Below are 26,890 nucleotides of genomic sequence, written 5' to 3'. Positions count from 1 at the left end.
CACCACGACAACCCTTTGGGTCTTCAAACTGGAAATATCTCTTCTTCAGATGCCATTCTTTTTCTAATAATGAGTACAGATTTAACCGCTCACATCTCACTAGACTTAGCTTTCTAGAAAAAGTTTCTTTTTTTTTTCTTGTCCAGCCTGATAAACATGCACCAATTTATAGTCAGTGGATCTACAGAAGAGATTGACTGACAAACTTTCAAGTTTCACAGATATCTGCAAGTGTGATAAGAGCCTTATCTACAGAACAAACATCAGGAGAACTACCACCAAATGTGGCACTAAGAAAAGAAAACTAAATCAAAATTTTCATCTCCTTTTGAAGCCACTACCATGCTTTCCAGAGGCCTGATTCACTGCTGGAGCACTAGACTGGTAGCACCGGATCTCATGGCTCTGAAGAGCCTGGAAGACCTCATGTCAGACACTCAAGTCAACTCCTGTTTTGTCAACAGCCTGCAATTTATAACAACTGTTTTTTGAAGGATGTTTACATTGTCACTTCAAAACCCAGATGGTTTGGAGGAAAAATATAATTTGACTAAGAAAGAAAAAAAAGATACTTTTTCAAGTTGTTTTGTGCAGTTGCTCAGTCAGCCCTTCTTCCAACTGTGTAAGATAAGGCATGGGATCACAAAGCTCCCCTCTGGATAGAGCTGGGCTATTCACTTCAAGGCGGCTACTTATTTCCAGGGGCTAAACTTCATCAACAGACAATTAACATACATTAAATTCTTTGGCAATGCTGTCTTCCCAACTAAATTCCTACCAAGGTGATGTTCTGCAAGTCCTTACAATGAAGGGAGGAGGAAGCAGCGTACTCCACTTTCCCACTTCAGGATCAAATCCATAGTGGAAATTGATATCCTTAGCTTCTAAGAAAATTAATCTCCTACAGTAAGTAATATACTGGGAAAGCTCAATGACTTGCACACACAGATGCAGATTTAGAACTTCAGGACATCTGCACTCAACAAACAGGCAGCTGTTACTATTGACCCATACAGAAGTACTACTGTGCTCAGTGCCATTAAGGAAGAATATTTCATTTGTTACAGGAAAGCCAAAATTTAACTACTACACATTTAACCCCTCTGTGGATCCAACTTCACTGCCATCTCTTGCACTTTATACTCCATAAGCCACTCAAGCAGAGCATTCTTCTCCAGTCCAATTAAGAGTCAGCTTTCAACTCCCTCTGCAAAGTTTGCTGTGCTCCCATATTCAGCCGCGTCAGCAGCAAGGATGACCACAGATGGAGCGTGTTTGGCAGCTGAAATGACACAGATGTTGAATCTAGAGCCATCTTCCCAGATACAGTAGCTGGGATCGCGTCTGACTCCTCAGCTGTTGGCTGTCAAGCTTCCCTCAACCTGTGCCAAGCCTATATCTCAAAGCCTTGACCAAAGTAGGGCAAATGCTGTAAATCTGCGAGGCCTCCAGACAAAAAGGGTAACAATGTCTAAAGGTTTCAAAAGTAGGCAGTAAAGGAAAGCAAACATCCTTCTTCCTTTCTCTTCTATCCCTTTTTTTTTTCCCACAATCTCTTTTCCTCTATTAATAAAAATTCAGGAAGAGCTAACTGGTGACAGCAGGTCTATTGTACTATATCCTAGCCTGAGGTACTGACTATCAGGAGATCCCCCTCCACTCGTTAACACTGCATGCAGTGGAAAGGTGGATCATGCACCTCCACATAAGTCACAGGCATAGCAAGGGCTGGAAATAACCCTTGAGAGAAAGGTGGAGATAGACAATTACTTCATTTCATTATTCAAACTGTCAAAGCTGCAGAATTTGTTGTACCGATCAGGAACAACCAATTTACCATTATCTTGAACCCAAGACGACATCTACATCCTCCACACCTCCTGGCTGAGGAGCAAAAGAGAAGGCTAACCTTGATTCAATGGCCTCAGTCATCCAATTACCACTATGTGTTCTGATCTACACTTAAGGGAGAGTATTTGAAGTTTTGGCCCTTTATCTCATCTCTGCTCATACTAGCGCAGCACTCCACGTGCTGACAAAATAAACGATCCCTACCCACCAGTGAAGTACCTCCACATGGCCTATTTGCTGTTGAGAAAAAGAAGTCTCTTCTGAAATAGCAAGCCAAACTCGAAAAATTCCTCTTTCGGTTTTCTTGTATGTATTACATATACACATACTGTATCTGTTAGTGCCCCTGAAAGGAAAACACAGTTTTTCTAAAATATAGTGAAAAAAATATTTTTCACATTTAATATTAAATAGCCTATGCCTTAATACAAACCTAAGCATTTCTAAATTAAAAATAATCTTCCAAGTAAAGGGAGCAGCATCAAGTTAATTCTCCTTAAATGTTTCTGTAAAAATAATTACCATTTTTTAAGACACAAGAGTAATATATGTTCTCATTTTTAAGTACTAGTGAAAACAGTAGTTCTGAAGCTAACTTCACCCTGCAGCACTTAAAAGTCACTAAATTGAATTACAGGCACTAAGAACCTTCAAGTGAAACAGATTTCAGATGCAAGAAGTGGACTGCATTTTAGGAAAACCAATTCAATTTAACAATATATTAGTAAAAGAAAGAGACTATCTACAGTACCATTTCTTTCCTTTAATCCAATTCTTTCAAGACTAGCGACTCAAAATCAGAAGATCTGCAATTAGGAACTAGGATCCAGTAAACCCAAAAATTCTTATTCTCTACTAAGAAACTTCTTGTGTGATCGTGGGCAAGGAAATTAACATATGTCAGACTCAGTTTCTTAATATGCAATGGCAACTAGATGTTGGGGGAGAAAAGAAAAGGCAACTTAGAGTCAAATTATTATTCATGATTTCTTTAATGAAAAAATACATATAAGCACTCAGTTTGCAGATCCAAAATACATAAAGTAAGAGAAGGCTACTGCTCGGTTGAACTGAACTCTAACCCTCATGCCAACTTGCTCTGCAATATTTTGACAAAAGGCAGGATTTGCAGCACTCCAGCCATGAACAAATCCAGTCTCTGCTAAGCCCCAAGGAAATAAATTTGCAAAACAGAAGGTGCCTCACAGAGCTAGACACACCTATTTGTTTACACAGCACAGACTCTAATTTCAATTCCCTGAAGTAGCTGTGAGGGATGCACTTGATTCCTGGCCCGCCTTAGCCAAACCAGCAGCAGTTTGGGTCACGTTCCAGAGGAGATAAAGGCCTGTCCACAATAGGGCCAAGAACTCCTCCAGGAAACCCACAAGGAGCACAGTGACACAGTGAATGTGGATAAACTGTGAGTATAAGGAGCCTTGTGCATATCTCTCCTATATTATGCAATTTGACTATGAGCCAGCCACTTTTATCATCAATATGATCATAAATAGTTTTGTCATAAATATAACTGCCAAAGTGAGCCTTCTTTGAGACCCCTCTGGTAGGCAGTGTGGCTGTGTGGCAATGATCTCATGTGCTGGGATGCCTCTCAAGGGTCCTTCTCAAAGCACTGAGATCTTCTACAAGCAACAGATTGGTGGTGAGCCCCATTTGAATTCTCCCTGGACAGCAATTGGACTGCGCACTAAGCAATCCTCCTCTCTAGCAGGGATTAGTTGTTTAGCTTAAATAAGTAGTATTTAAAATAGCATAAATCATTTAGAGTTACAATATTGTGTGATTTAGAATGCTGTTGGCCTAGCTTTGCTTAAACTTTCTTAGCACGAGTAGCCAGACCTGGTGATTCTATAATTCTGATTCTACGACTTACTGAAGCACTAGGCCACAAGCTCTGATTTTCCACTTAAAACCTTCCCACGGCATACAACCTACTCAGATGAAACTGAGAGTCAACAAAACCCACAAGATATACATGCTTCGAAGCTAGAGACCATCAACAACAGCTGCAACTAAGACAAGATAACAATCTGTCTTAAAGACAGCGAAGGAATCCAATAAGGAACCAGAAAACCTCAGATCCGAATATTAATACTGGATCAAACCATCATATGAGGGGCAGTTAAATAAGTCTGTAAGGGTATAATTGCCCAGGGATTTCTTAATTCGTGTCGTCACTCTCTCTGGAGCTGAACATGCTGCTGTACTGCTCTATTAAGTTATTTATTTTATGAAATCCTATGCCTGAGTCTGTTTCATGAAACCTCAGTTTCGGACTTCAGAAGGAATGACACCTGGCAGAGTCAGCAAGGTAAGTGGAGCAGCACAATTAAACTTTGAAATCCTAGTTAAGAGATACAGAGGATCAGGTGTGCACATACAATCCTTTTAGCTCTAAACACATAGAACTATTACCCTCTATACATCTTAGCCATACACCGTCAACCAAGTCTGGGACTAGGATTGGATTCAGCTGCACCTAGATTCCTGGGAGAAGGAGTTTAGAAAGCAAGAGGGTCCATTCTGAACATCATGACTTGATGCATCCCCAGTCCATGTGTAAATCACTCCACATGGACTATATTCCCATTTTTCTTTGTACGTTTCCTCCATGTAACAGCATGACCTTGTCATTGAACTCTGTTAAATCACACTTTCATCTAAATATGACTTTTATCTAAAAAACTCATTTGCAACAGCACTCAACTACAGCAGTAGTGTAGTGTGCAAAATCACACTTAAAACGAGTAGGCAGTAAATAAAGCAAATTTACAGGACTCTAGAAAGCATACAGAAGCTTTGATCAGTCTCCTAGCTTACCTAATAAAAAAAATAAACTATGTATTAGGCCCTTCAGAAAAGAAATTACTTCTTTATTATTATTTATGCAGCACCTAGTGAAATAAGGCCCTCAACTGGTAATTGAAAATGTCAGAAAATCACCAATTCTGCTTTTAAATGCTGTATTGGGAACTTTCTGTCCAGGTGACAGCCTGCCATTGCAGGATTTGTATTTTTTTCTTGAACAACATGACATTCAAAAAGTTACTGTTCAAGGCACTGTAATTTACACCTACGGATTAGCACTGCATTTAAGAAAAATCCTAAAACAACTTACTGTCTTTCCATCCTTATGTCTGCGAGAGTGAAAACAGACTGCCACCCAGTGGACTACAACCAAGTACATCAACTCCAAGCCATGACATTCGATAAAGGATTCTTAAAAATTTTATTTTTAAGAAAGTGCAGTTATTTTTAGGACTTTCCCAATAACAATGTTTCCCATACTTATCATTCTGTTCCGCACCTGAAAAATCAACAACTGCAAGAAGGCACTGTACATATAAAGCTTTTCAGAATTACCAGAAAAAAAATAATCTACCAAATCAAGCTTTCAGCAGAGAAATAGCTACCTAGTGCACTCAGTTCAGAGGTGAGTTATGTTCTAAATGCAGCTGTGCCATCCTTGGGAAGGTCTGAACAGAATTCACCTGTAATATGGCAAAGCTGAGTAGCATACAAACATCGTTTTAACACCTCTTGAGGTCTGGAGGTCATTTGTATTTGTAAAATCCTTCTCCAGTCTTTTTACCCAGCTTCTTCTCTTCTACCAGTTTATTCAGGAGTGGGCTGGGTGCAAAAAGAGGATTGTTGGGGTCTAATTTATGCCATCCTGAGGGGAAGAAAACAAATGGATTAATTAGTATCAGTTCTCTTTATATGCAAAGTTAAGAGATATATGCACCTCTTTAGAAAAGTCAGAAAACTGAAGGTTTGGAATTTATTCTAGACTCTCCAAGACTCTTCAATACAGCTTCACAGAGCACAGATCAGTGTTGATGATTGTGAGCAAATCTAGCAATTAATCTTTAGGTGTGGTCTACTCTGAACACCTTCATAATCTCCACGACTGTGGATTTTGAATACTTAAAAAAATTTCAGAACTTTTAAAATATAGTTAGGTACAAGGAAATAAAACAAAGGCTATGCTGAAAAGAAATTCACGTGGAAAGAAGTTTTAAGTGGAATTTATACCTCTTAAAGACATGGCCAGTTAGAACAATGTAACACTACTCCACAGTACCCGCTAAAAGCAAGAGTGGTTTCATCGAAGATGCCATTTGGAAGGTGACATTTTGCCTCAGAGAATAATTATGCTTTTCTTTCTATTATTGTACTAACATTCATTCACTTATCAACTGAAGTGAAAGGGAGACTGTGTACTTGCATCTTTTAAGGTATTTACTGGTTTTCCAATTAATTAAGAATGAAAACATGGCTGGCAGAAATAGGATAGGGAGTCTCAAACTTTATTGCTTTCCATCAGAATTTCTTACCTCCTGTACATGTGTCTCTTCCCACGGACTGTTTCTAGTTATATTAAGTTCCATTGATGTTATTATTATTTTCCTCTGGAACTTGACTAAGTCAGCAAAACCACCACTGTTCTGTTGTATGCATAGAGCACAGACATACAGTACAAATGCTGTACTCACACAGCATTCTGAGACAAATTCTTATTCCTTTCTTCTCAGCAGTTAAAAGGCTAAGTTTAAACTAATGAAGAATCAGATTCTCATTAGAAGGCTCATCTACAATTTAGCTAAAAAGGGGGAAAACAGAAGAAAATAAGCATGCAGTACCATCTATAATGTATTTACTGGTATCCAACCCAACATAGTCCAGCAGTTCAAATGGACCCATGGGATAACCAGCCCCAAGCTTCATAGCAACATCAATATCTTCCTTTGATGCATCTCCTAGAGAAAAGATTGACAGTCTGATGAACAGAGAAGATTCCACATCTACTTGGCACCACTTATAAATAATTGATAGAGTGTTATTTCACCCTGGTGCAGCTCTTCACAGAAATCTCTACACATTTCAGAACCACAAAAACTGGAGTCAGCATACACATACTGGAATATAAAGCTGAATCTCTCACAAAAACAACAGAAAAGCCCTGCAGGCCTGCTTTGCATTTTTCTAGTGTCCTCTTGCATTTCAATATCAATCTACTACACTATTGAAGGGGCTACAGCTACTTTGCTCAACTGTAAGACTAGAGGAAGAATTGGTCACTATGAAGAATCAAGAGCTTTTAGAGGCAGCTGAATAGTCGTAGCAAGGAAAGATCTCAATGTCGGCTTCCTGAGATCAGCAGACGCTTTTGAATGATGCACAGGACAGAGCTACCCTTACTCTGTGACAGCCAGAAGGCAAGTGATATCCAGCTGATGGACAAGGTAGGCATGGTGGAGGAGAAGTAGCAGCTGAATAATATGCTGAGCTACAGGAACTTCCACCAGAGGATATGCATCAGCATCGGTGATGGCAGATAAGAGTTACCTTAAGAAACTCTGCAGGTGCAGTTAAAATTCAAAATTCCAAGATTATTTAAAAAAATTCCAAAACTATTTAAAAATCAAAACCATCAAAAATTTGTTACTTTTACTACAGTCTGTGCCTAAAACAATACAAATCCTGCACTGCCACATTGTCAATGAATGTTCATCTGATTCATTTGCTGTGAATGCATACTTTAGACTGTCACAAAAGCAGATACATCTCTACTGCTTATTTTTAATACATATTTTGATAAAGGCAGTGCACTTCTTTGCAGATCCTATGACAAGGCAAAGTTAAACAAATCCCAGAGGTACTTGTTTAAGAACATCCATGCTCAATGTGTTTGGGCATTCACAGTGTCCAAAAGTATGGCAGACATAGCCTATGCAATTTATACATCTACAATCACAGAATCTTAGAAAGAACTTTTCAAATGAGAACTGTTCTAACGGCAACAAATTATGTAGAAGTTCTGTATGAAGTAATAATTTTTATATATTTCTTTTTACTCTTTAAAACTGACAGTTTATTTTTTTTAAATCATGTTTTATTTCTGAGAAACTGGGAAAACTGCCCTTATTTAATTCTAACAGAATTTCAGTTCCTCAAATTCAAACACACATAAATCCTAAACTCATCTGAAGTTTATGCAGATGTACATACTCTTTTATTAACAGATTTGTCCCACTTTGTTGGTCAAACCTGGGACTTGGCCACCTGACAGCATATATAGTTGCACTACAATACAACTGAAAATAGTTAAAGGGCAATTAAGGGCTGTACACCTACTTTTCATTTCCTAGTATACAGCAGACTTCCACAGAAACCTGACTGACTGCTTTTTTTGTTTTCCACTAAGAATATGGCAGTACAGACCACTATATATTAATACTTATAATATGTTCTCTGTTAAAATCACTGTTAATATACTAAAGGTATTTCGCCTATGCAAAAGTGCACGCTTAACCTGAGAAGATTTTGTATAAAGAGACCCAATTTCATACTAATGTGGAGGAGAATCTGGCTAAAGTGTCTACTCTGAGAATTAATGCAAAGGGTACAATAAAAATTTAACCTGATTCAGTGGAAAATTTCATTTAAAAGACAGTCATCGGGCTTTTCAAAACATTACACAGCTTTTTAAACAGACTTCATTAGAGTTAAAAATTCATAAATAAACTTTAACAAGTTTGGAAATACCATACTGTTGAACAAAATACAAACAGAATAAAGATGAAATCAAAATATTGTATTGCTTAGGCAGAAAAAAGTCAATTTTAGCATACAATCTCAGTGACATGTTTACTTCTACATCTAATTAAAAGTTCTATTGTCTCCTGAAATATGCAAAATGATATATGTCACTTAACAAAGGCACCTCTTTTACACACACTGGAACACCCATAAGTTGATTTAAAATTGTGACTTTTGCCGAAAGAATAATGCCCCCTCGCATCCATGTCTTTGTCTTTCAAGTCATTAAATTTGCTCTTTTCTCTCTTTGAGATGTAATTAGGTACATCTGTTGACGGATAAACAAGTAGTGTTGGTTTATATTTTTTTTCTGGAGATCAAACCAGCCCTTCCATGTGTTATAAAAGAGATTTTTAATATTTAAAGCATATTTGGTGGAATCCTTATAATGGAGTGCTTTCATCTGTAAAAAAGCAGTGATTTCAAAAACAAAATGTTTCAAATGGCATTCTTAGTAGCACGGAGCTATGAGCAGAGCACTTGAAATAAATAGAAGCAATTATATTCCACAATTTAGTCCATAATTTCTCATTATCCATTACATTATTGGCTTGTCTCTTTTTCAAAACAATTAACAATGCTTTAAAAAATTCAGAGGTTCTTTGGGGATTCATGATTATTTCTACCTACCCTCAGTATTAAGGCGGAAAAGATCAACAGTGAGATGGCAGTTCCTAAAGAACCTATTTCTAAAAATAAAAGGACATAGAAGAGGAACAGGAGGTTTTATGGGGAAATAGCTGAGCCCAAATCACTTGTATGCCAGTACTGCAGTGTGACACTGAGTATTATACTACTTACCTCACCTGAAAATTGGTATTTTATTTCACAAGCCCAATATAAATGAACTCGGGAGAACTTTGCTAATGGCCCCACTATGGGATTTTCAACTACTTGCTAGCATCTCCTGGGATGGAGAGACAGAGTTTCTGAATAGTTCGCAGAGGATAATTTTACAACGGCACTACACTCACCTTGTCATCTCCACAACAGAAATGTTTTCCTCCACCAGAAATTTCCCACACAAATAACTTCCAACTCTGCATACATTGACATTTTAAAGAGAAGAAAAGTTCTTTCCAACTGCACATACTGTTTTATTATCTGATGTTCACTATTCACTTCCAGCCTTTAAAAGTCTAAAAGTTTTAAGAGAATACCAAGGCTATTCTGAAGGAATATAACATTTAGTAGTATTTTATGTCAACATTCCCTAAAGTCAATAATCGCAGCAAGTACCTCTCTCAAAAAGTCGAACAGCTTCCATCATATATGGCACCAAGAGACGGTTTACAATAAACCCTGGAGTGTCCTATGAAAAGAAAAAAGGGATTCTAAATAAAACATTCTTTACCAGTACCACAATCAAACACTACATGACAGATTAAACAAGTGGATGAAGACATATTTAATCATCAACTTCTGGTACTTTCTATACTGTATATTTCATCCGATTTATCTGCTCAGTATTAAAACATAAAGGATGAATTTCATGAACAAGGAAAGGCACATAAACCTTCATCATAACTGAAAGCAAGAACACTACTATAAGCCCAACTTAATTAATATTAAAACAATTTAAAGTTGCCAGTTGGCAAACACCTTTTCTTTATCAAAATTCTGCTGATACAGTTTCCCAAAGGATACGAGAAAAGGAGTTCTTCCCTAACAGTTTTTTTAGTATGGTCACTACTAGAAACACCCCTAGCTAATTAGTGTACTTCTCCCCCACTGCTCACTGGTAAGCCATCCTTATGAAAGTTAGCATCACTTCAATAGCAAGCACCAATGCTATCAATGAAAAGACAAGATAAATGCTGTCAGAAGATAACAAACTGATATAGAACTTCTTTTACTGAAGCTGTAATAAAAATAAAAAATACAAAGAAAAGAGGAAGAGTTTTGCAAATATAGTATACTGCTACTGTTCCAGATGTCTATTGTTCATTCCATTTTATTTCAATATTTAATCCAGAGAAGTCCAAGCAACTTTCCTTCTACAAAGAGGAACTGATAAAAAAAAAGGTTCAGACTTGAAGGTTCAGCATTACCCTCAACCCAGCTAATTTCTAACAATAATTCATTGCATCTTCTGCACAGTACGTACTGCAAAACTGTGACAGAAACAGAAAAAAATGTCAACTAAAGCCACAGAGCAATTCATCAGTAAGCCAGAATCAGTCCAGCACTCAGACATTGAATTACTGGATTGCAGCAAACCTGTAAACTCCTACACTTGTGAGCTATGCTGCTCTAGACAAGATGTCTAGAGTCACTCTATTTTGAGGAATTTGTGGCAAACGTGAGCATTTTCTTTGTCAAATTCTTTTAACAGGGAAGCGAACGTGGACAAAAAGCAGCCTGGAAATTCTTGAAGTGCTCACATCTCCTAGAACCTACCAGCTTAAAATCAAATGGCTTTCAAGAACAGAGCTTCTGAATCCTACACCATCAAAACGTACTCACCTTACAACTGACAGGACTCTTTCCTACTGCTTTACTGAAATCCATAAGCAATTCAAAAGTCTTTTGGCTGGTCATTGGAGTCTTGATGACCTGGGCAGGGGGAAAATAGGGAGTGTGTATAAGCATATTTATGAATATAATCTCTCTCATTTCCCAGTACAGCAATGATTAAACGGCAATCCAATCACAAAACTTTTGCTTTGCAAAAAGTAATTTCAGTGGATAAATATGTAAAAGACAGAAATCCATTGTAAAGATGGATACAGTATTTTGCACATTTTGAAACTGTGTTTCTTTAGGACACTTTCCCACTCAGCCAGTATGGATCGTAAAACAGGCCATCTTTTGGAATCACATTTAGAGATTACAGTATAACAAAACAACTTTAAAAGCTACATAGTCTCTGCTGCCTCAGGAAACACAAGGGCATCACTCTAGAAGACATAGTTCCTGATATAAACGATGGTAACATCTACCTTGTGCCCAATGTAGACCCAGTACAGACATTTATTTCTAAAGAAAATTAAAATCTATCTTGCAAATTTTTTACGTCCTCTTAGCTTTAGAGCAGCCCATTTTCATGCTGATTTTCTTCAGAACTAAGTTTTTGTCACATGTATTTCCTGTACTTCACTGCAGTTGGGATTCATGAAGTCATTTATTAGAGACTTGTCCCACATGCAAAAAAAAAAGGAAAAAAAATGAACTTTCCAAAGCTGAGCTGCTTGTGACAGCTGTGTTGAAACAGACCTCCAAGTGCAGCAACTGAAAAATGCTCTACATAAGCAGTTAAGGCTGACCTCCTTGTTCATACAATCAAGTCAAACAGAGATTTTCCCCCTTCCTATTGATTGACGTAAGGCCAACATGAAAAAAAAACAGTTAGGAATTCTTCAAATATCACTTATCAACTGGAGTGACTCTGGGCTAGGACATTCATAACTCAGTTGAAAAAATCCACAAGTCATAAAGCCTGATCATTGCAGTCAGACAGGGATCCCTGTTTTGTTTTTTTACAAACAATAATAGATATACTGTGCATTTTTCAAACCTCACAGGCTTAGTTCACATTTCTAAAGATTGTAATTTGTTTTAGGCTTAAGACAAGGCATAGAACATCTCATAAATCTAAATAAATTACTACCAACAAGTAGTACTAAGTAGTTCTTAGCACAGAAATCAATAATGCCCCTGTTAACCTAAGTAATCATGCTAAAGATATCTGTAATCAGCCAAGGACAGGCTGAGAGAGTTGGGGTTCTTCAGCCTGGAGAAGAGAAGGCTCTGAGAGGAGACCTCGTACCAACCTTTCAATACCTAAAAGGGGCCTACAAGAAAGCTGAGGAGGGACTGTTCACAAAGGCTTGTAGTAGTAGGACAAGAGGCAATGGGTATTAACTGGAGAGGGGCAGATTTAGACTAGACAGAGGAGGAATTTCTTCACGATGAGAGTGGTGAGGCACTGGCACAGGTTGCCCAGGGAAGCTGTGGATGCCCCATCCCTGGAGGTGTTCAAGGCCAGGTTAGATGGGGCCTTGGGCAGCCTGGTCTAGTGGGAGGTATCCCGGCCCGTGGCAGAGCAGTTGGAACTGGATGATCTTTAAGGTCCCTTCCAACCCAAACTATTCTATGGCTCTATTAAACTAAAAAAAAAAATCCATGCACATGGGTACAGAAGTTAGCGAATCTGCAAGCATCCAGGCCCTCATTAAACAATCACACTCTGAATCAAATGTGTTGATTCCAGCCAAATGTTTCAAATATTTCAAAAGCGGAAGGAAGAGAATGATATATTCAAAGACACCGAGCAATCAACAGCAGTATTTTAACAAGAACAGGAAACAAGAAAAGAGTGTAATAATGTGAATCTCAGGAGTTCGAAAGGCAGATATAATGGACATGAAGTGCTTGTCACCAAAGCAATACTTGAACCAATCACTCATGGGACAGAGGAAATAGATTTACACCATTTAAGGGCACAAAGTACATAACACTGGGGCAGAGCGGCCAAAATGCAAAGTTCATTTTCACTTACTCAAGTTTATCAGCTCTAGCCAATCAAGGCCAGCTATAACAGAGGAAGGTGAGAAAAAAGAGGAGAAAGAGACTTGTCATTTTTTCTGCAATGTGACCTTAACTTTCAAGGCTCAGACAAACTCTTGTATTGGATTATTTCTTATTCTTCTCTACAGTGCAGTACTATTAGAAATTACATGATGTAGCCAAAGTACGTACATTTAGAAAAGACATCTGAAGAGTTTTGTAAAACCTTTTTACACTTCCTTAAAGACTGGAAAATACTGTAATACTTGCAAACAAGTAATCTGGAAGATTAAAACAAACATGACTGGCTTTGTTTCAAAACCCACAAAGTGGTACAATTTCATCTCATGTCATATTCTACTGATTTGTATGCTGGTAACAATCAAATTCCTCTGTCAGTCATGGGATGATTTGGTTTAAGCTCTCACTAGTCCTTATTTACCAATTTGCCTGTATGCCTGAAACGGTCACTATAAACGGCACCTCTTCTGGCAGTTCAGTGGAGAACTTCTGAGTGTCCTTATCTCTGTCTGTTCAATCTGCCCCTCAACAGAGGCTGCACCACCCTCTTACACTAAAGGTAGCTTATTCGATACTAGCAGAGCTGCAAACTGAGATCTACTCTTTTATTCAACCGCATTCTCAGTGACGAAAACCACACTGCTGTGCTACAGTGGTTATCATGACACATGGATGAACAAGGAGTTCCTGGGCCAACCCAAACACGAAAAGGAAGCCTACAGAGGGTGGAAGTAAGGGCAGGTAGCCTGGAAGGAATATAGAGAAATTGTCTTAGCAGCAAGGAAAGCTAAAGCCCTGATAGAACTAAATCTGGCCAGGGACATCAAGGGCAAAAGGAAAAGCTTCTTATAGGCATGTTGGTGAAAAAAGGAAAACCAGGAAAAATATGGGCCCTATCCAAAAGGAAATGTGAGACCTGATTACCTGGGATATAGAGAAAGCTCAGGTACTCAATGAAGTTTTTGCCCCAGTCTTCACCAGCAAGGGCTCAAGCCACACAGCCCAAGTCACAGAAGGCAAAGGCAGGGACTGGGAGATAAAAGAACTGTCCACTGTAGGTCAGGTGCGACACCACCTAAGGAAAAGTGCACAAGTCCATAGGACCTGATGAGATGCATCTGCGAGTCCTGAGGGAACTGGTGGATGAAATCACTAAGCCACTATCCATCCTGTTTAAGAAATCATGGCAGTCTGGTGAAGTTCCCACTGACTTGAAAAGGGGAAACATAATCCTCGATTTTAAAAAGAAAAAAAAGGAAGACCTGGGGAACTACAGGCTGGTCATTCTCACATCTGTGCCCAGTAAGATCACAGAGATCCTCCTGGAAAATCTGGTAAGGCACATGGAAAATAAGGAGGTGACTAGTGACAGTCAGCAGGGCTTCACTAAGGGCAAATGGTGCCTGACATATTTGGTGGACTTCTACAACACGGTTATAGCACTGGTGAAAGAATAACTGACATACTCTACCTCGACTTGTGCAAAGCATTCAACACTGTCCCGTACTACATTCTTGTCCGTAAGTAAGAGATATGGATTTGACGGATGGACCACTGGGTGGATAAGGAATTGGCTGGATGACCACACTCAAGGAGTTGTGGTCAAAACCTTGATGTCCAAGTGGAGACCAGCGATGAGTAGTGCTCCTCAGGGGTTAGTATTGGGACCGCTGCTTTTTAACATCCATGCAGACATGGACAGTGTGATTTAGGGCACCCTCAGCAAGTTTGCTGACACCATCAAGCTGCATGGGGTGGTCAGCACACTGGAGAAAAGGGATACCATCCAGAGGGACCTTGAAAGGCTTGAGAGGTGGGCCCATGTGAACCTCATGAATTTGAGCAAGACCACATGCCAGGTCCTGCACCTGGGTCAGGGCAACCCCAGGTATAAATACAGGCTGGGAGAGGAAGGAATTGAGAGCAGCCCTGCCAAGGACTTAGGGGTATTGGTGGATGAAAAGCTGGACATGAGCCTGCAATGTGCACTCACATCCCAGGAGCCCAATAGTATCCTGGTCAGCATCAAAAGAAGCATGGCCAGCAGGTCAAGGGAAGTGATACTCTCCCTCTACTCTGCTCTTGTGAGGCCCCACCTGGGGTACGACGTTCAGTTCTGAGACCCTCAGTACAGGGAAGACACAGACCTCTTGGAGCACGTCCAAAGGGCCACAAGGATGCTCAGAGGGCTGGAGCACCTCTCTTGTGAAGACAACTGAGAGAGTTGGAGTTGTTCAGTCTGAAGAAGAGAATGCTTCAAGGAGACCTTGTAGCTGCCTCCCAGTACCTAAAGGGGACCTACAAGAAAGATGCAGGGGTACTTTTTACAAGGGCATGTAGTGGTAAGATGTAATGGCTTTACCATGAAGATGGTGAGGCATTGGGACAGGTTGCCCAGAGAAGTTGTGTATGTCCCATCCCTGGAGGTGTTCAACGCCAGGTTGGATAAGGCTTTGAGCAACCTGGTCTAGTGGAAGCTGCCCCTGCCCATGGCAGAGGGGTTGAAACTAGGCAATCTTTGAGGTCCCTTCCAACCAAAAACATCCTATGAGTCTACGTCACAGACACTTACTTCCACAAGCTTCATCATAGGCACAGGGTTGAAGAAATGGAGACCACCAAATCGGTCCTGTCTGGTGGTTGAGTTAGCCAACTCCGTGATTTGCAAGGATGAGGTGTTGCTCGCAAATATCGTATGCCTAGAATAAAGAAACATATTGACTGCATAAATGACAGCTGTTTTTCTGACAGTAGGCAACTAGTGCACTAAAAAGAAGTGGACATCCATTGGCTAACCATCCACAGAATTCTCAGAAATATCCATGCAGATTATCGTGGGCCTTTTGCTGAGGTGTAACTACAGCAATGACGAAATAACCACTGGAAGGGCTGTGTGCGATTCTCACTCTCGAGTTAGTCTGTTGAATTTAGGTGATGGAAAAAAAAACTAAGTAAAAAATTTTTATTAACTCCCCAAATCTATTCCAGGTTATTCCTTCAGCAATCCTGGAAACTAAATGATACTTTTTATTTTAATCATTTACATATATATGGATATCCAATCATTTACCATATCATAAATGTACTTTGGAGCCTTAAGAAATATTTGGATTTTTTTTTTTTTAAATAATGACCAACGGTAAATGTGATGAGCAAAACATACCAACAGAGCAAAGAGCTGATGGAAAAAGAAAAAAAACAGAGAAAAGAGAAAAACTGCCATGTTTAGGACACTGCAAGGGATACACAAAATCACAAGAATTTTAAGACACAAATGAAGTCCTTTTCGAGACATAAACCAGATTTACTGATTCTAAACTCAAAAATATTATTTTTTTTAGAAGTATCTCAGACCTTCAGCAGCTCTGCTATACCGACAGCACACCAAAAACGTACAGAAATGTCTTTTTCTTCAAACAACAAAAATCAGAAACTATATTAGCGATTAAACCCTACCCTTCCATTGTGGGCTGTATCCTACTGATCTTTCAAAAAGTTATCCTACTCGACTCATCAAATTTTAATCTATATTGGTATTTTGTTTACACTTCACTAAGATATAACCAAGCTTCACAACAGCACTTTCAGAAAAATTATATAGGACATCTTATAGTGGCATTAAAAGAAAACATTTGGGGATTAAAAAAAAAAAAACGCACCGATTTAAGTTTTTTATTATGTTTTCTCATTTTTTGAGAATCCGTTAAGGAGAAGGATACAAAAAAGTCCTGAGAATTCTTGTTTATACTTCTTACAAGAGAATTCTTGTTTATACTTCTTTTGTTATTTCCCCACCATAAAGTGGGCCGTATGTTGTTCTGAGGTGGGGTACTAAAAAGAATATTTAACATTTAAAAGAATATTTAACAGTTTTGACCTCGCAAAAGACACTTATCTTAGCTATAAATCTGCCACTGTATAAAAAGAATGCAAATATTTGTATAAAAATTAAGTGCACTGATTTGCAAGATGTAATCATTGCGAGATTTATATCTGGGTTCTCTTAAAGTAAGAGATTTTACCTCAGCATCACTTTGTTCATGACTCCCATGAAGCCGACACAATAGTTAGTCCACGTACAAGCTTTAGAAATTTTGAAATAATGACTCTTTGCAAAGGTTGTAAGATACCTGCGCTGACTCAGAAAGCTTTCCATTCCACCACAGCATTGCGCAGGCTGAGTAAAGCCTACTGCTTTCTTGCAACACACAGAAACACTCACTAGACATTTCTGCCTTTCTCCACGCTACTCACAGGATCTCCAACTCTATATTCCTCACAAAATTACAATTACCATTTGTATTTCATAGCTAATATTACAAACACTTGGCTAGTAAGTTTTACTATTTTACTACTTTTTCTTTCTTTTCATCTAGAGTTTCTACACTGCAACACACATTCTTCACCATTCCCTTCCCTTTCCTTGATGCTACACGTAAGGTATCTATATCCAATCACTTCTCTTAAAAAGGAAGGCTTCTTGTCTGATGTCATTTTTCTCAGCCCTGCAAACTCATGCCTTTTACCACAGGAGGGAGTATATCTGAACAAGTCCCAATAATCTTTAACCTTCTAATGTAAAATCTGATGCTTCAAGGCTGCTATAACTAAAACCAGCTCAGTCTTATGAAAAATAGCCTCAGGTGTTCTAAACACACACATTATTGAATTTGGCTCTAAGTCCCTGTGCCCACTTTTCCTCACTCACTGGCTCTAGACAGTTTCACATTCAGTACACTCTAATTTGCTCATTAGCTTTCTCTACTGAATACAAATAAGGACTCAGGCAATCAATGGTGTTTACACAAAAAAAGCACAATCTAATCATGACAAGGCATCCTGATAATTGCCAAAGGCATCTACTTACTTTTGTCTGTCCGACTAAGGTGGACAGCAAGTTACCCTGTGCTCAGTGCACTGCCGTTTGTGATTATTTATTGTCTTCGTTACTACCAAGTGATTTTGATTGCTGACCATACAAGACAGCTCCCCAGGCTGAAGGCAACTACTGAGAACATCTTTCCTCCCTTAACATCATATTCAAGCCACAGCTTGCCTCATTCTTTAGACAGTCTAGAATACCTCCTAGCCAATACCCCTAGATTAGCTGTACTGGTTAAAACCTCAACCTGTAAGTTGTCAAGGTCTTGTGATCCCAATTCATCCATTACAAGGATCAGGCTTCTGAGACTGCAGCATTTTGAGGTTTGGATATACCTCAACAGTCACTTCCAACAGTTTTCAAAGGACTGTAACTAACTTGAGTGCATGCTAAGAAAATTATTTACACTCACACACAATAACCAGCAGTGAGCTATTTCCAAACTCTTGCAATACAAAGTAAAATTAGTTCACTTAAGCCTTTGCTGAGCTGACTGTGACTTACACCTAAGAGGCTGAGACTTCTTAAAACTTGTTCATGCCAAGTGCACTGAAAACAAATATTTTCCTATTCCCCATTTAAATATGGCAATACACCCATTAACCATACCCCATGTGTACCAAGACAAGCTTATTCTACTGCTGTGTATTCGCATCTGGATTTGAACATGCTTAGGTGGACAAACCTTACGCCTAAACATACCTAGATGCACATCATATAAAGCAAGGAAACTATTAATAAACCTGCCTGAATACACCCAAAAGTGTTTGCAGCATATGCACTAGTAGAACAACTATACCATACCACATGACAGCCTGGCGTTTAGTCTAAGGGAGAAAAACTATTGCTTTTAAAAGAAGACGGTTAAGACAATGCAGAACTAACAGTGTAACAATAAAAACAGAAGATACAAAGGTCTAAGTTTCAAAATGTAACATGAAAAATACACATACTCTGGAGCAAACTTATCCAGCCTCTTGAAGAGTTCATTTTTAACTTCCTGGTTCTCCACAATGGCTTCTATCACCAGATCCGTGCTGTGAACCACTGCTACTGCATCTGTGCTTGTTGTGAGGTTCTTTAAAGTCTTCTCAATGAACTCGGCACCAGCCTGAAACATTTCCAAGAAGTTGTAATGTCTATTTACAATTATTTATTTTTACGTGCTCTGAGGTGCTTTTGAGCCCTTGAAAATTCAGACCGCTTGCCACATTTCCAAACCAGTAAGAAAGGTACAAGTATACACAGATATGATGTTTTCACTGACAAAATTTTCCTAGCCAATCAAATTTGCTTTGAAGCAAACAGATCTTTGAACTCACTCTTTTAGAAAGGCTATTTGCTGCAGTCCAACTCTCAGCATAAGTTTCTGAAGGAACAACTGGTTGGTCAATCAGTAGTTTCTGAGACAACCTAGACTTGGCCTCCATAAAGAGGAACATTTCCAGCCTGAAACCTTTGCACTGTTTTCATTCAGTGATTATCTGGCTTCACTCCTATGAACAGATATGTGCTGGTTCATGAATACTTCAGGAAATGAAATGGCGTACACTCATTATAGTTTCAGTGCAAAAGTGGGGAAAAATTATTCTATTTTCTGTCTAGTATATCAGCCAATCACTGACATGGTTTGTGAGGACAGAAATGAAACAAAAGTGCAAGACTTGGAATGAAGGTTAAATGGAGACGTAGCACAAGTAAAAACATACCTACATGCTAGAATACAGTCATATATAAACTACAAGCATCATGTGGACAATCTTCTTTTGGATTAAAAGACTTCCTATAAATACGTACAGGAAATTATACTGCTCTGGTTATCCCTGTATTACTATTATTTTAATCCTGGATCCCCTCATGCAAACAAGCCCTTTTTCATCTCCTTTGTCTGCTGCACACTACATGCCAATAATCATAAATACCAGTATATATTATATATGTGAATGTGTATCAAAAGAAAAATTTAATCTGCGGTGGAATTTAGAGAAAGAGGCATAGTAAACAAATACCCCTTAGGATATGTAGGATATACATTTAAATGCATCAAATGCATCACAGTGACTTGCTGTATGTGTTAACTCAGTAATGCAAATGCAAAGTATCTTATACATCTAAGTCACGTTAATTCAGGGTAGTTAAACCTGCACTATAATCTCCTTTGCAGTAATCCTGTGCCCAAGTCTTAAAAAAAAAAATGGTCCTCAGAAAGGTATTAGGACAATTTTCTTACTTTTGGACAAAACTTGTAAATTCTTAGGTAAGTACTCAAAGACAGCTTGCTATTAAGTTAAGATGAATAATTTGGCACCATTTTACATTTTAAATTTAGCATCACCAAGCTGTTTTAAACCTTTACTTCAAGGGTGAATTCTACAAAGGAAAGAAAATCAAGTAAGACATCTTTCAATCTTCCTGAAGAGGAAAAAACAAAACAACAAAAAGTAAACAACCACTACCCCGAACAAGTTCTTCAACATACTGGAAATAGTTTTCTTTTTAAGCCAGTATATCAACATGCTCTATAATACAGAGCTGTACACAATATCAGAACTTTAGTATGGTAGTTCTACTCTGGTAAGTTCTTCTGGAGGTATAAAGAAGATGATGTCAACCTCAGGCTTATCTGCAAATTTCTTCTTTGTCATTCTCTTCAAACTCTCTTCAATTCCTTTTGTAGACTTTTTAAGGATTTCATCTGACTGGTCTACTAACACCACAGTGTGACCACTGGCTGCTGCAACCTGCAAGTTAAAAAAAAAAAGTCAACATCAGTACCATAAAATAAACAACCACATTGATCTGTGTTGGGGCAGACAATACACTAGGCAAGGAATTGGGCAAGAGAGCTAAAGGACACTGAATCGAGACTCATGCACTTTAGTAGAAAAATCATAAAAACCTGCATGCAGTTGGGACAGAGGGAAGAGATAAAGGTCTCAAACAGCTTAAAGGAAAAGGAAATCTATTTTTCCCCTGAGCTGCCTAAAGAACACTACCTGCACCTGGATGCAGCTGAATTCTGCGGCTATGGCTAGAGAACAAACAGCCATCTTGAAAAGAGCAAATGGCTTAGCTGTGATCCTTGGATCTTTTAGGTAAAAGGGTTGTGGAGATGAAAACTGGCAGGGTGAGCTGGTGGCACAAGGGGTGATTAGCCCTATCTTCCCAGGGTGTAATGTAACTCTGCTGGTAGGCCATGAACATGTCCGTGCAACAACTGTAAGGCCATGGTGAAGATGGGAGAAGTGAAATGCTTGCTACTGACAAGCTCTGCACAGACCTGAATGGCCTGCAAACTCTCCTTATGACGTGCTTGGTACAAATCCTGGCTCAGCTACAGACAGCACTACTGGGTTGTCCTTTTGGCTGGTATTCAGTTAATTTCAAACATATAATGTCTCTTTCTCATATTGCAACAGCGTACCAAAAACTAGCTGTTCATTATTTTTTACTTCATTAATTTACATTTATCTTGTTAGTTATCCAGAGATATGTCCTGACAAAAAGCATGGCACTGTTCTCATCCAAGCTGCCCCGCTAATCCAGCAAATTAAGACATGCCAGACCACCTCTGGGCAGCAGAAATAGAGATTTAATGAGGTGTCAGTCTGCAGCTAGATGTTTTATTTTCACTATGGCTGTTTCACCAAAACATCTGAATCCTTACAAATATTTAAACCAAGCTCAGACTTGCACTCCTAACACCTCATCTGGTGCTGATCAATTGCCATGCAAAGGAAAACCTGCCGCTCTTCAGAAAGAAAAATCAGTACCAAGCGCATTCATAAGAGATGCTTCACTGATTATTCATTTATGGCTACACCATCACGGACTAGTTGGAAAAAAAAAAAATAGAAAAATTAACACCTCCCTTTTCCCACCTCATTCTTGTCATATTTACATGGACAGGAAAGAAGAAATACCGCAAATGGTCACACCATCTCCTTGCAATGCAAACAGACACCTGTTCAGTCAGACTCTACTACTCAATGATCTCAGGAATACTAAATATGCAACACAAGAGTGCCAGGGAATCTGGGATGCTTATCTCATCCAGAACTGCTTTTCACGTGGCAGAATCAGAAACACTGGACATGCCTAGCAGTGAGTTGAGGGTCACTGCTGCAAAGGAGCAGGCAGCACTGCTGCCCACTCTCAGTTCTCTAATCTTGTGTTCTCTTGTTAATCCATAAATCTTCACAACAGGTGGTGAGGCAAGAACCACCAAGGTAAACGCTGTAACTTGTTTAAGGTTGTTCTTAGATATTGTGAGGACTATTTACAAACTAACCAGCATGTAATGAGAGTTGGAAAATGCTGGTCCAAGAAAGAATCTTCTGACTCAACAAGGGGGCAGATCAAGTGACATTTTATAAGCTGGTGAAGTAGAATACAGCAACTAAAATGAACATCTAACTATCAATCATCTGCACAATTATGAAGTGGTTAATATTTAAATAGGACTTATTTTCCCGGTGTTTAATCACAGGTCTTTGGCTTTCAAGTTCATCTTTAATTTCATAGTTATAGACATAGTTATAGACAGAAGACTGAGGGTCCTGTAAGGGATTTAAGATTTGGATATTTACTTAATTCACAGGAAGAGTCTGCTACCCAAGATACCAGAGTAGTTCACAAACTTCAGAAAGGGCAACTGGAGTACTGAAGCATCCCCAAGTGGAAACTGACAGTCAGGGTGGAGTTCATGAATGGCAGTTCTCTATTTTAATGAATTAATGAGTTTCCTTCCCAGAACTGAAGATTTCTTACACTCCTGGCAAATCTCTAGCAGAAGGAATACAGGGGCTATTTCTTTGCTAAGGAATTAGCTAGTTGTTTATTAACTTAGCTGGTAAAAACATTCCTCTGTACCTTGATACAAGAGCTTGAAGGTTCCACTGAAGGAATTGTTGAAGAAAGTTTAAGGTTGTTCATAGACAATGTGTGGACTATTTATGAACCAGGCAGCATGTACTGACAGTTGGAAAATGCTGATAGTTGGAAAACCTTTGAAGAAAGTTGTTCTCACGTCTGAGGAAGATGCACACTGTGCAAATGCTGTAATTCTGCAGGGGAAGTGAATTGATCTGCATATTCTGTTAGACTGCACGTTTTCAGAGATCAGCTTCTCAAGAGAAACATGTCTGGTATTTGGCTGTGAGAGAGGTTGCAGAGTTCTACCACTGTTAAGGATCAAGGACTGTTTTGCAAACCATCTGTCTCCGATTTATCAATCCAAATTTATCTCAAAGCAGAGATGATGTAACACTGAGTGCAGTCTCCTATGCACCCTGTTAATAAAGCTTCCCTATTTTCCAACACTTAAGAAATTGTCTCTCCTCTTTCTTTCTCATAGAATTATAGAATCATTTGAGTTGGAAGGGACCTTAAAGATCATCCAGTTCCACGCCCCCTGCTATGGGCAGAGACACCTCCCACCAGATCAGGCTGCCCAAGGCCCCATCCAACCTGGCCTTGGACACCTCCAGGGATGGGGCAGCCGCAACCTCCCTTGGCAACCCGTGCCAGTGCCTCACCACTTTCATGGTGAAGAAATTCTTCCTTATGTCTAGTCTAAATCTTCCCCTCTCCAGTTTATACCTATTGCCTCTCATCCTACCATTACAAGCCTTTGTAAATAGGCCCTCCCCAGCTTTCTTGTAGCCCCTTCAGATACTCAAAGGGTTGCTGTAAGATCTGCTCAGAGCCTTCTCTCCTCCAGACTGAGCAACCCCGACTCTCTCAGCCTGTCTCATGCTGTCAGAAGAAGCCAATGTATGCTGAAAAAAATCCTACTGAAAGCCAGGAGTTTATAATTTCTGATTCTACCACATGAAAAGCACTTCTGGATGAGAAAAGCATTAAGTGATTCCCTGGCACTCTTGTCCTGCACATTTAGTATTCTTAAGATCATTGAGTAGTAGAGTCTGACTGAGCAGGTGTCTGTTTGCATTGCAAGGAGATGGTATGACCGTTTGCGATATTTCTTCTTTCCTGTAAATATGACAAGAATGAGGTGGGAAGAAGGAGGTACTAATTTTTATAGGATTCTTTTGCCAACTGGGGAGGTACTTTTTACAAAGGCTTGTAGTGGTAGGATGAGGGAGAATGGGTATAAACTGGAGAGGGGCAGATTTAGACCAGACAGAAGGAGGAAACTCTTCACAATGAGAATGGTGAGGCACTGGCACCGGTTGTCCAGGGAACTTGTGGCTGCCCCATTCCTGGAGGTGTTCAAGGCCAGGCTGGATGGGGCCTTGGGCAGCCTGATGTAGTGGGATGTCCCTGCCCATGGCAGGGGGGTTAGAACTGGATGGGCTTTAAGGTCCCTTCCAAACCAAACTATTCTATGACAGAATCATAGAATCACCAGGTTGGAAAAGACCTCTTAGATCACTGAGTCCAACCATTCCTATCTGGTACTAAACCATGTCCCCGAGCACCTCATCTACCAGTCTTTTAAATAACTCCAGGGATGGTGACTCCACCTCCCTGGGCAGCCTCTGCCAGCACCTGATGACTCTTTCTGCGAATTTTTTTTTCCTGATATCCAGTCTGAACCTCCTCTGGTACAGCTTAAGGCCATTCCCCCTTGTCCTGTCCCCTCTCACTTGGAAGAAGAGGCCAGCTCCCTCCTTCACAACCTCCTTTCAGATAGTTATAGGCAGTGATAAGGTCTTCCCTCAGCCTCCTCTTCTCCAGGCTAAACAACCCCAGTTCCCTCAGCTGCTCCTTGTAAGACTTGTTCTCCAGCTTCGTTGCTCTTCTCTGGACACGCTCCAGCACCTCAATGTCTTTCTTGTAGTGAGGGGCCCAAAACTGAACACAGGATTCGAGGTGCGGCCTCACTAGTGCTGAGTACAGGGGCAGAATCACCTCCCTGGTGCTGCTGGTCACACCGTTTCTGATACAAGCCAAGATGCCATTGGCCTTCTTGGCCACCTGGGCACACTGTTGGCTCATGTTCAGTCACTGTCAACCAACACCCCCAGGTCCTTATCCTCCGCGCAGCTCTCCAGCCACTCTTCCCCCAGTCTGTAGCACTGCACAGGGTTGTTGTGCCCCAAGTGCAGGACCCGGAATTTGTGGCCTTGTTAAACCTCATCCCACTGGTCTCAGCCCATTCTAAGATCCATGTCAACTACCGCTCAGCGCAGCAGCAGGTCTCGAACAGCCCAATCCCACTCGTTCCCCTCAGCGCGGGGCGGGAACGACCGCGGTGCCCGCACGCGCCCCGCCTCCCCCAGCGGCGCGAGGGCAGCACCCCCCCCGCCCCCGCCCGCGCTCACCCACCTGGGCAATGCCCGCGCCCATGAGACCGCCGCCGATCACCGTCACGTGCTTGACCACCAGCTTCTTGGCGGCGGCCGCGGCGGCCGCGGAAGAGGCGGCGCGGACGAAGGGGCGCGTGGCGAAGGCCATGGCGGAGAGCGCGCACGGGGCCGGGCGGGGCGGAGGGCGCGCGCACCGCCCCGGGGTGGGGCGGGAGGAGCCTCCGCCTCCCTATGGCGGCGGGGCGGGAGCGGCAGCGAAATGACGGCGAATAAAGCGCTCCGGGACTCCTTTTGGAGCTTCAGACAGTGAGCATCCTTTCTCAGGCCGCGGGAGCACGAGGAGTGATCGCCGTCCATCATGTGCAGCGAGACAAGAGCTGGTTACCAGAACAGATTTCCACTGCCATGCCTATGGATAAACTTTCCCAGAAATCTTACGCATATTCTGTTACTTTCCAAGGGCTAATTTTAATATTATTATGAACTTCACAACAGTCAAAACCCCTGCTGATTTGTGAAGGAAGAGATCATAGAATCATAGAATAGTCAGGGTTGGAAGGGACCTTAAAGCTCATCCGGTTCCAACCCCCCTGCCATGGGCAGGGACACCTCCGACCAGCCCAGGCTGCCCAAGGCCCCATCCAACCTGGCCTTGAACACCTCCAGGGATGGGGCATCCACAGCTTCCCTGGGCAACCTGTGCCAGTGCCTCACCACTCTCATTGTGAAGAAATTCTTCCTAATGTCCAGTCTAAATCTGCCCCTCTCCAGTTTGTACCCGTTCCCCCAGGTTCTATCCCCACAAGCCTTTATGAATAGCCCCTCCTCAGCTTTCCTGTAGCCCCTTCAGGGACTGGAAGGTCGCTATAAGATCTCTGAGCCTTCTCTTCTCCAGGCTGAACAACCCCAACTCTCTCAACCTTTCCTCATAGGGAAGGTGATCCAAACTTCTGATCATCTTTGTAGCCCTCCTCTGGACCTGTTTCAACAGCTCCATATTATTTTTTATAAGTTACTAACCTATTATATGTTGGAATATTATGTATAGTTTTTGTGATTTTAGAACTAAAATCTAGGATTAGCTGGAATAATAACTTTTAGCTCGCCTGCATCTGGATACTTACTCTTACATAAGGAATTTTAACAAGGCTGCAGTTAGAAAGAATGGAGAAGAATGTGACTGTATCTAATTAAGCCAGATAACAAGGACAAGTGCAGTGATAAGAGAAAGAAGAACCAGCTAGGACCAGATGCAACCTTGAAGAGGTGCCCAAGCTGTCTAAGAGCATGCGCAAGAAGGAGAGTTGAAAAGTTCACTGTGAAGAAGACTGTGAGCCTCCCTCCAGAAGCCCCCAGCCCAAGACCCCCAGAGGGCAGGGGATGTGCACCAAGTGGAGAAAACGTATGTAAATAAATTCTGGGAACTGATTATAATAGACACCCCTGTTCCAGGAAAAGTGATGAATACGTATGTTTTGACTGTGTATTGCCTTTGTGAATTGATCTGGAAATTGCACGCACATTAGGTGGAGCTATCCCTTGCATGCACGATGTCGCATAAAAGGATGCCTTACTTAATAATCAAATTGGCATTGATTATCGAGTCTGGCTTTTCACGGCATCAGTTGGAGCTGGCTCCACCTCTGCCTGACCTTGCCTTGGAGACAGGAAGAGAATTCCAAACAGAGGGGGTTGTAGGAGAAGAGATACCAGCTCAGCATGTATTATA

At 40.6% G+C, this 26,890-nt stretch overlaps 1 protein-coding gene across 1 annotated transcript; it reads right to left on the bottom strand.

Annotated features, from left to right (window-relative positions):
- Positions 1 to 2,840: 2,840 nt before the first annotated feature.
- HADH (hydroxyacyl-CoA dehydrogenase) lies at positions 2,841 to 25,363 on the bottom strand. The gene is made up of 8 exons (XM_009565010.2): positions 25,181 to 25,363; positions 20,500 to 20,628; positions 18,841 to 18,998; positions 15,578 to 15,704; positions 10,942 to 11,031; positions 9,715 to 9,787; positions 6,516 to 6,632; positions 2,841 to 5,545 (listed from the first exon to the last, which is right to left on the bottom strand). The coding sequence occupies exons 1-8, from the start codon at positions 25,307 to 25,309 to the stop codon at positions 5,427 to 5,429; spliced, it is 942 nt and encodes a 313-aa protein (XP_009563305.2). The 5' UTR covers positions 25,310 to 25,363; the 3' UTR covers positions 2,841 to 5,426.
- Between the last annotated feature and the right edge of the window lie 1,527 nt (positions 25,364 to 26,890).

The sequence above is a fragment of the Cuculus canorus genome, chromosome 4 (genome assembly GCF_017976375.1).
Source record: "Cuculus canorus isolate bCucCan1 chromosome 4, bCucCan1.pri, whole genome shotgun sequence".
NCBI classification, from domain to species: domain Eukaryota; kingdom Metazoa; phylum Chordata; class Aves; order Cuculiformes; family Cuculidae; genus Cuculus; species Cuculus canorus.
This window is presented reverse-complemented; position numbering and strand designations above follow the sequence as displayed.